At 41.0% G+C, this 11,013-nt stretch overlaps 1 protein-coding gene across 1 annotated transcript in view; it reads right to left on the bottom strand.

Moving 5' to 3' along the window:
* Positions 1 to 11,013, bottom strand: part of LOC124253689 (WASH complex subunit 5-like) — a 28,877-nt gene that overhangs the window by 1,392 nt on the left and 16,472 nt on the right. Inside the window, 14 exon segments of the mRNA XM_046687503.1 lie at positions 412 to 499; positions 1,157 to 1,313; positions 1,799 to 1,895; positions 2,290 to 2,419; positions 2,777 to 2,880; positions 3,767 to 3,846; positions 4,597 to 4,771; positions 5,259 to 5,349; positions 5,587 to 5,861; positions 5,863 to 5,892; positions 7,352 to 7,453; positions 9,851 to 9,931; positions 10,269 to 10,400; positions 10,859 to 10,978. Coding sequence (XP_046543459.1) covers positions 412 to 499; positions 1,157 to 1,313; positions 1,799 to 1,895; positions 2,290 to 2,419; positions 2,777 to 2,880; positions 3,767 to 3,846; positions 4,597 to 4,771; positions 5,259 to 5,349; positions 5,587 to 5,861; positions 5,863 to 5,892; positions 7,352 to 7,453; positions 9,851 to 9,931; positions 10,269 to 10,400; positions 10,859 to 10,978 — 1,662 coding nt within the window.

Raw genomic sequence — 11,013 nt, 5'->3', positions numbered from 1 at the left:
CTGAAACAAAGTGATGCAAACTTTAAAGTCATTTCCTATTAACAACATGCAAGAAGTATATTGAGAAAATCTCATCTGAGCATCTTTCTAATGCAAATTCATGCACAATACTAGAAGTTTAAAGCTCTGAGGCTCTGAATGCATTGTTAATAACTTCTCGCAACCTTGCTAGCGAATTTTTCTGTCACTGCCACACATTCCATCTACATGATGACAGTCTTAAAATATTCTCGTCTGGACCAGACAATTCAGTGATTGACAACATGAGCATAGATCTATGCAATTCGGATATGATGACATGCATCAACCAAGTCAGTGACAAGCATGTGTGGCTGATGATCCATTTAACCCCGATCTTCACAGGCTCTAGGTAATTTGCTAAAGCCTGGTCACGGTTTAACCCCTACCCACCTTCCTGGGCATTCCGCTGTAGAAGATGAAGTCTTCAAGGAAGATTAGGACGTTGATGATATCCTGGGAGGCTTCAGGTGTCCGTGAACTGTGGCAGATTAGTTAATCAGTGATGAGAGGTAAGATTAATCATGACATTATCTCAGTGTTAGGGGGATGTGTATGGACAAACAACATGATAATTTACTTTGAAAAAAATCTGATCAATCTTAGTAAAATCATTGTTAAGTTGTAAGGTCGCTTTGATGAGACCTGTAATGGGATGTCCCTTGATCTTTGTTTAGCGGTAGTGAGAACTAAAATCTGATTTTAATGAGATTGTGATTTAACTGAAGCATCAAAATACCTGCATGTTGTTTTATAGCAAGAAAGGTTTCATGACACACAAAAGTCTTAGCATGAGAAACAATTATTTTATGGTTATGAGTGTATGCTTGCTAGGTGTCCAGTATAAACGGTATACCACAACTTAAAATACTAATGAATACATACTGAAACATATTTGGAAAATATTGGTTCACTGATTTTGTTCAAAATCATGCATATTTGCATCTGCTTGGCAAAGTTTACAAAAAGGGACAAATTGAAATTCTTGAATGAGAAACTGATTCCCTTGATGTAGTTTATATAAGCATCTATTAAGCATGTGACCAATGCAACTTCCAACAAAATGGTGGACGAATGCATGCAGTATACTGTGGTACATATAAACACTAGATCCAATAAGCTGCTGCCATGCACCTACCTGCCGAGGGCCTCCACTACAGAGCGGACATACTGCCCAAGGAAGGCCAGGAAGAAGTTGATGTTGTCAGAGTGGAACTGTTTCAACAGTGTGTAGCAACCCACAATAAAGGTAGGGGAGTCCAGCGGGTCGGTCGTCTTCTTGGACACCAAACCACCTGTCAACACAGATTTATACATAGACAGGGTTTTACTTGGATGGTTGTCTTATTGAGCAATGGTCAACATAAATTTATACAGAGATAGGTTTAGCTGGGTCAGAGGCTTTATTGGACACTATACTGACGGTCACCACAGATTCATAGGGGCGGTGGGGTAGCCTAGTGGTTAAAGTGTTCGCTCGTCACGCTGAAGGCCCGGGTTCAATTCCCCACATGGGTACAACTTGTGAAGCCCATTTCTGGTGTCCCCCGCCGTGATATTGCTGGAATATTGCTAAAAACGGCGTAAAACCATACTCAGCCAGCACAGATTCATACATAGACACGTTGGATGTGGTAGGTGGCCATATTGGAAACGATCTAACGGATATGATGACATTCATTAACCAAACCAGCGACCTCCTCCTCTCATGTATTTGATCCCTCATAGCAAGACATTGATTGTGCAACTATTGACAAACTGAGAAGGGCAGACAACTCACTGAGGCTTTTGCTGTAAACAAGTTTGGGCAACTGGGAGATGGTGAACAGGAAGTTGAAGAGAGGGAAGTATGGCAGCCGGGCAGTTGTGATGTAGATCTGGAACAGAGAAACAACAATAAAACACCAAGAGTCTACTTCTGTTACCCATAGATGTCATTAGTAGTGGATCGCAGGAGACACCAACATGCTCTGTATAAAGGGAGCAAATGCATACAAATTATACAGACTTCAAAATATGCTAGTCTGCTAGCCTATGACTACTAACTTACGCCGAGGACAAACAAAATAATTCTCAATGCTTTGGTTCTGCTACAAAACCGGAAATGTCTAAAACAGACAACAGAAACATAGCATACATTTAGTTACAGCAGGACTGGCTACAAACTCTGACGACTTGTGAAATAAGGTTCACGCAAATTGTCTACACTATTCATTAAATAACATGAATTAAGGCTGTACAAAATTCCAATCAAACTGGTGTCAGCATCACCTTGAGGAGTGGGTTGTGGAAGCCAGCAGACTCCAGGTACGAGGTGAGTTCGTACATCAGGGGGTTCTCCTCCTTGGGGTAGGGCAGACTCGGGTCTTGGTAGTGTCTCTCAATGTCTGCCAGCAGGGCGCTGGAGAGATAAGCGGAAATTTGGACTATAAACGGTATATTTATATACTTATCCTATCTCTCTCTTACTTCGACCATGGCGTCTAGGAGAGAGAGAGATGAGATTGTACAGTGCAGAGTTCCAGATTAACCATGAAAGTTAAGATATATTTTTAAACAGATGTGCTCTTGAATCCAAGGCTATAGCTCTGTGATTATTCTAAATGCTATGGAGGGGTCTTCCATAGATATCATATTGGTGAGAAGGATCTGATCTTCATGAGATTGTTCAAATGCGAGCAGATTATATGTTGTTAAAACCTCCCACATAATAATAATTCAAGTACACTCATCTAAGGGCTTATTATTTCCCCCTTACTTGTTCGTGGTCTGCAATGCATTTGCAAGGAACTTGGAGTCGAACTTGCACGATGTGTTGAGTTCATAGGCAATCTGTCGTCTCAGCAACTGCATCTGCCCCACCTACAGCAACATCCACCATCACAACATTGTGATCATTCCACCAGGAGAAACATATAGAAGCTCATACGAGTGTCTCTACAGATCAAATATGGGTTGACAAAAGTTACAAATATTCGAGGCTTATGTTATGTTGTGTCCTGTTGTTGCCCACCTAAGTTTTGTGGTGAGGTTTATGGTTACAATTGATTATTGATTGATTACTGAGCTCCAATTATCGATCTGCATATAGTGAGCACGAAAATGGAATACTTCTCAGTATGCTCTACTGCATTCTCTTTCCACAGAGGTTACTTGTCATATCTTCCTACGAACCTCTGTTCTAATACGGCCATATTTCCCGGTTCTCGTATAATCCCCTAGAGGCAAAAAATCGCAACGCGAATTATCTCCCTTCTTTCTATCCAATCAGAACACGTGTTACATCGACTTAGATCCAACTTGACTAACATAAGCAAATATGGGGCCACAAATATCCCTCCTCTGCCGGGGACTTGTGTTGATGTGACACACAAGACATTGATCCGCCATAACATGACCGAGTTCTGTCTAGAAGAAACGTTTGCGCATCGCACTGGGAAAGAGGTTCTAGTTTTCCCGAAGCATACGGAAATTACCGAGGCCTTGCGAATGATCACCTTTGAAACAACGGATTGCAACCAATCACGAATCCTGAACACTCGCACCATGAAAGGGCCGTGTTAGAACAGAGGTTCGTAGGAAGGTATGACAAGTAACCTCTGTGGGAAAAGAATGGCTTTACTGTGATGTTAGAATGACTTGACTGGGGCAGCAACTTGTCTGAGTCTAGAAACCTATATAGTATGGACAATCACTGTTCAAACCTACTTCCAACACAATGAAAGAATGTACTGTGTATACAACTCACCCTGAGTATGATGTCTAGGAATGGTGCCCACAGCTTGTTGGCCTTGGATATGGCCTGTGAATACACCTTCTGGGGCTGAGCTGTGGACAAAGACATGGTCGTTAATAGGGATACACCCCTGGTTTGTGAGGAACTTTGAGATAGAGATAGATCTCAGGGCACTGTGGCACACTTGAAGAAGATTGGATATACCTTGGGGCATATGGTGGTACTATTTCCAGTGAAATCCAGATTCACATGATTCCAGACTGATGTTTCACTGGTAAGTGAGTTGAATGTGGTTTAATTTCATGTGCAAGTATTTTTCTCAAATTTAATGACGTGCATTCATGTTCATGTGTGTGGGTGCTTGTACTGGTCTGGACTAATGCTGATTGTATAGCACCAGCCCACTGACGAACCATACCACTGCTCAACATGGACACTGCAATATAGCTTCAGTGTGGAACTTATGAGAAATATTTTGTGAACACCAGGTGTTATATATATAGTAATCATAATAATCACAGTAACATTGGATTCATTAAATCGCATATTGATGCAAACAGTGATAATCTACAGACATCTCAGCCCTTTGTCCTTTTGTTACAAACTGGAGGGACTTAGTCGTACGTTACTCCGTGAAACCAAAACATTATCACTATCGAAATGACGAAAGTCTTCTATTAAAGAAGACCGATAAAACTTGCGTTGTACATACAGCAGAAAAACAACCAATATTCTAAAAGACCAAACATTAATTTTAACGTCTCTCTTAAAGTTGTACTGACTTTTTGTAGTTAAACTACATAATATTTTTGTTACACACTCCTCGCTTCTGTGAAACTTACAGATAGTTCCCTGCAAAGGGTTGAGAGTCCTGGTGACGGATCCGAAGAACTCCATCCAGTTCTTGTCACGGAAGACGCCCCTCATGATCTGCATCTGGTAGCTCTGCAGCTCCTTGACAATCATGAAACACAGGAGACGGTCCAGGCCAGACAGTCCGAAACTCCCGACAGCTCTCTGGGGACAGAATGTTCAGTTTTATACACACAGGTGAATATGAAGCAGGATATATCACTACTGCTCAAGTATATTTTCAGTTAATGTTTTTTTTAAACTAATTGACTTTGATTTTCAACAGTTTGCAGATGCTAGTGAGCACCACTATTGACTATGGAGCACAGTGGTGTAGTGGTTAGCATGCTGGCCTCTCACGCCAAAGGCCCGGGTTCGAATCCCGGTGGAGACACCAAAATTTGTGACCTGGGTCTCATACTGTGTTGTGTCCCTGGGTAAGGCACTTCGTCCACATTGCACTCAGTCAACCCAGCTGTTTAAAATGGGTACCTGAAAAGCGGATGTACGGACCTATACGGTCGGGCTTAGCGCTTAGTAGCAGCTTTGAAAGTACAATTCCGTCAGGGTAATAATGTAACGCCAGAGAACAGCATCGCGTTGGATTCTAGGAGCAAAAATTAGCATTATTATTATTATTATGGCCACTTACATGCAGTTTCTGGAAAAGCGTTCTGTTGCAGACTTCTGCTCGGGTCTTTAGGTCGTACCAAGCCTTCATCTGGTCAATGTAGGCAGTTTGTCTGAAAACAATGTACATTGATAGCTTAAGCATGGCATTACTGATGCCGACAGCCCACAGAATGAATGAGAGTTTTTCAACCCAGTTTAGCCACTGTTCTCTGTATGATCAAGTCTGGGCCATGCACACAAGCTGTAGACAGCTTCAGAAATTGTCCACCATGACGTGTTGTAACCGTATCCTCATTAACTTGGTTCATGCAGTTAACTGAAGCTAACCTAAGACTGACATTCTTTACCTGGGATCTGTGATGCGGAGGATCTCCCGAGCCAGTCGGCCGATGAAGTTGACGCTCTCGTCGACGGGAGGGAAACGTGGGATGGGTATGGCGGTGGACTGGTAGATGCTCTCCCAGTCCTGGACCTTGGTACGGAGAAAGCTGTTGCACTCCTGCTCCACGTTGTAGTTGATGATGCGAGACACCTCCTCCTGCCAGATCTTCAGGCCGTAGATGTTCACGTAGTCCTGGATGTACTCGAAGGAACGACGAAAGCCCTCCATCTTCTCCCCCAGCATCGTCAAGGCGCGGCAGCAGCTCGTTCACCTGCATGGAGATGAGCTAGTTCAAGAACTGCTTGCAGAAGGCAACAACTCACTTCTGATAAAACATGGAACAGGTTGTTTGTAACTGATGTGTTTTGATAACTTGAGTCTATTAAAGTGATGACATAAGATATTTTACAGTAATTGAAATTATTAAGGTACATCACATTGTGAGAAAATATTGAACCTGCAATATTTGCTTGTATCTGTGTTAAGTCACAGTATGATATACTGAAAAACTTTGAAAATGCACAATCAGCTCTAATTTGAAAAATCTGAAAAGATGTGTTTTTGTGCCCTTGTCCATCTCCAAACAACTAAACAACTAAATGAAATTCGCACCTGTACAAAGTCATTGTTGTGTTTGATTATCTCATGAATAAACACTCAGAATAACTTATTTTGATATTTAAAACCATTTTGCCTAATATTTCAAGAAACCAAACATGTGTTTCAGTTTAGTCTTAAGAAATCACTTCCATAACACTATATGTACATATGTTCATAATTGCATAATATATAATTAAACCAAAGATCTTTCTCACAAACTGCTAAACAAATCAGATTTGAAAATTGACAGTGTAAGGTAACAGATTTAAAACATTTAAGATTTAAAGATTTAAAGCACTGAACCCCATCTGGCTGAGCAGGTTAGGCGGCTGACTTTGTGTGCTAGCCATTAGGTGCCTGACTCTGAGGGTGTGGGTTTCGAATCCTGGGTGGGACTCAACCCAACAAAAGTAATAATAATAAAAATGTATTTATAAAGCGCCTTATATCCACCATAGAGATGCTCAGTGGCGCTGTGACAATATTAGGGAGGGAATAGTTCATATAACTTTACAGAAAGGCAGCAGTGAATAGATGGGTCTTTAGCAGAGATTTAAAAGTTTCTTTCGATGAAATATTCCTGATTTCCTTTGGAAGATAGTTCCACAGTTTAGGGCTGGCAAAGGAGAAGGCTCGGTCAGACAGTTGGTTTGGAGATCTGTGTTGGGTGAGGAGAGAGTCAGAGGAGGATCGCTGAGGTACATACACGCAGTCAAGATGTTTGAGATAGTCGGGAAAGTTATCGTTGTAGAGGCAGTCATGAGTTAGAATGAATGAAGTACTAAAATCTGTATTTTTCTAAGAAAGTGTAATCCCAAATATAACATATGTTACATTTGACTACTAGTACTTTCTAAATGGCATTGTGTATTCACCGAACCCCATCTTTACCACAGAGTTTGCTACAGCTATTATGATGCATAGTTTGATTGTAGTGAATGGAAAGATTAAACAGTAGTCAAAATCAGAATAACTGACGTTAGATTTGAACATTCTAATCTCAAGTTTAGACCATTATCCAGAGGCACATGAGACACCAATATGTCCTGAAACCAGTGTCCATGGTGTGTCTTAAACCTTCACCCAGGGTGGTATCATACAGAAAACATTCACACCACACTGACACTTGCCTTGGCTTTGGGGTTGAACATGAGTCCCTGATGCAGGGCCTGTGCCACCTGCTGTACCAGCTCCTTGCGGATTCCATCCTCCAACAGCTGCTTGGGGTCAATCTGATGTATGGAAAGAATTCATGTGAAAAATGTGTCAAATCCACATCTATATTTGTCATATTTTCAATTTATCAATTATTGGTGACTTGTTACATAAATTGCTATAACTCACTGTACGGAGTTGTGTCCCTTAGTTACACCAGGACTCCATGATCGTTGGTTTGATTTGCCTGTTTATGATCATTAGTGTGTCAATACTGTATCTGTGTTTGTGGGTTTCACCATACATGACTGAACTACTTTTCATAGCAGTCTTACATCCACTCACTCTCTCACTAACATGAACAACAAACCTATTGGCCATTGTTCAGGAATTTGAACCCAGTCAGTTATATATCTGTTTGTTGTTCAATACCATGTGCTCTGGCTATGTACGACCATCCTGGCTGCCTACGATGCACTAGATCTGCCTCATCCTACAGCCAATAACCCGCACAAGATTAGGGCCGTGGCGTCCACCATGGCTCTCCATAGGAACTGCACCGTTCCAGCCATCATGGAGGGATGTTTCTGGAAGTCCTCTACTGTCTTCGCTAGCCACTACCTGAACTTCCGTTCCTGTACACTCGTCGATACTTGAGGCAGCCATTCTAGAGAATGGCGAATCAACGACTGTCTGATCTCTTTTAAGCGGGGCTTGAGGTAATATGCATAAGACCTATGGTAAGGTAAGTTAAAAATTTATTATCATGACCATCAGCACAGCCATGTACAGGTCAGCTGCCAGTGTGTAATTTACCCTAATTAACCTTAATGAACTGAGTGTGGCCGGTTGGCCACGGAAGTTGAACATTGTGGATGAGGCGCTGATACAGCAGGCTGACCATACATGTATCGTAATACGATACGGGTCAGCCTGACAGTCAGTAGTATATAGACAATGAATTCTTAATGTAACGGGACTGGACCCTCGGACAGCGGCTAGGCAGGTGGGCTGACGATCGCCTCTGTGATGCTGCCTGGCCGTTGCAGCACTATCATGTAATTGCATATTTCGATGTCGAATAAAGTGTTGTGGACCCACTGATAGACTTGGGTGTTTGAAGAGACAATATCCCACAAAACGACCCCCCCGGGATACTAGGCATGATAGCTGGGGTGAGTTCGTCTATACAGTGATATCTGCAATCACATGCACATTGTTTTCAAAGCGACAATGACTTTTTTTACTTCCTCAAAGTTCTGGTGTAGATAGTACTGGTATTAGTACCTTGATCAGGTGTAGATAAATGATGTTATTAGTACCTTGATCAGGTGTAGATAAATGATGTTATTAGTACCTTGATCAGGTGTAGACAAATGATGTTATTAGTACCTTGATCAGGTGTAGACAAATGATGTTATTAGTACCTTGATCAGGTGTAGACAAATGATGTTATTAGTACCTTGATCAGGTGTAGACAAATGATGTTATTAGTACCTTGATCAGGTGTAGACAAATGATGTTATTAGTACCTTGATCAGGTGTAGACAAATGATGTTATTAGTACCTTGATCAGGTGTAGACAAATGATGTTATTAGTACCTTGATCAGGTGTAGATAAATGATGTTATTAGTACCTTGATCAGGTGTAGACAAATGATGTTATTAGTACCTTGATCAGGTGTAGATAAATGATGTTATTAGTACCTTGATCAGGTGTAGACAAATGATGTTATTAGTACCTTGATCAGGTGTAGACAAATGATGTTATTAGTACCTTGATCAGGTGTAGATAAAAGATGTTATTAGTACCTTGATCAGGTGTAGACAAATGATGTTATTAGTACCTTGATCAGGTGTAGATAAATGATGTTATTAGTACCTTGATCAGGTGTAGATAAATGATGTTATTAGTACCTTGATCAGGTGTAGATAAATGTTATTAGTACCTTGATCAGGTGTAGATAAATGATGTTATTAGTACCTTGATCAGGTGTAGACAAATGATGTTATTAGTACCTTGATCAGGTGTAGACAAATGATGTTATTAGTACCTTGATCAGGTGTAGACAAATGATGTTATTAGTACCTTGATCAGGTGTAGACAAATGATGTTATTAGTACCTTGATCAGGTGTAGACAAATGATGTTATTAGTACCTTGATCAGGTGTAGACAAATGATGTTATTAGTACCTTGATCAGGTGTAGACAAATGATGTTATTAGTACCTTGATCAGGTGTAGATAAATGATGTTATTAGTACCTTGATCAGGTGTAGACAAATGATGTTATTAGTACCTTGATCAGGTGTAGATAAATGATGTTATTAGTACCTTGATCAGGTGTAGACAAATGATGTTATTAGTACCTTGATCAGGTGTAGATAAATGATGTTATTAGTACCTTGATCAGGTGTAGATAAATGATGTTATTAGTACCTTGATCAGGTGTAGACAAATGATGTTATTAGTACCTTGATTATACCGACAAGGGTTGTCTTCATCATCAGAATCCCCTCCGTGAACACCGAGATTGCATGAGTCAGCCTCGCTACCTGTCAGAGGATTCACCAAAGGGAAAATTAAGGAAAAGGAATAAAAAGAAAACCTTTTTTGATGAAAATTCTCTCTACTACTTGTCCCTTTCATCACTGACTGCAGCTGCATTATGCTGACAGCTTAAAGTTCTCCCTGAAGTCTGCCTGATGTACATATTGACATATTCATGTTTACAGTATTACTCTGGTGTAAATCCACGACATACTGTCGACTCAAAATAGTTGTAGGCATAGGTACTTGTCATCTGCTCCTAGTCAGAAAGAACAGGTCTAATTGTATACAAGGTAACCTGGGGATAATACATGAAAATGTCTGCCATGTTTTGTATTTCACCTGAAAACGTTCGTCGAGCTGAGCGTACTCCTTCATCTTGTCTTTCTCCAGGCGGGTTGGTAGCTCATGAATTTGATTGGTCAGCAGGCGTATGATACTTGCCAGAAGACTAAACATAGTCTGAGGAATGATCTGGAAACAGGAGATGGGTGAGGCAGTGTGAGATTACATCATTTCAGATCAGTCTCATTTTATCACATTGGATCACATTACCAGAATAACCATGATCACATCACATACCCATGATGTCATGCCGATCCCATGATCACATCACATCCCTATGATCACATCGCATCACCACAATAAAATCACATCGCCATGATCACATTATCATGATCATTGCCAATGATCATATCCCATCACCACAATCACATCATATCCAAATGGTCATATCCCTGTGATCACATCACATCACCATGACCACATCACACGAACATCATCACAATCACATCAACATCATAAAAATCACTGCACCCTTACCACAATCACAATCATCACCACAACCATACATCCCCATAATCACATTGGATCACAATGAACAGATCACATCGGATCACAATGACCACACAGCGATGACTGTCAGTACAGACCTGCAGGACTTTCCTGACGTATCCCACCAACTCGCCGGAGTAGAACTGTGACACACTCATCAGATCGGGACTCATGGCCTGGTTGATTCTCAGCAGAGGCAGTTCCAATGCTGATGACATCTGCAATAACATGTTCAGTTTTACACCCACAAGAC

Source organism: Haliotis rubra, unplaced genomic scaffold (assembly GCF_003918875.1).
Source record: "Haliotis rubra isolate DU_JTF1 unplaced genomic scaffold, ASM391887v1 Scf55, whole genome shotgun sequence".
Classification (NCBI taxonomy): Eukaryota; Metazoa; Mollusca; class Gastropoda; order Lepetellida; family Haliotidae; genus Haliotis; species Haliotis rubra.
Note: the sequence above shows the minus strand (reverse complement) of the source record. Positions and strands in the feature narration are given on the sequence as shown.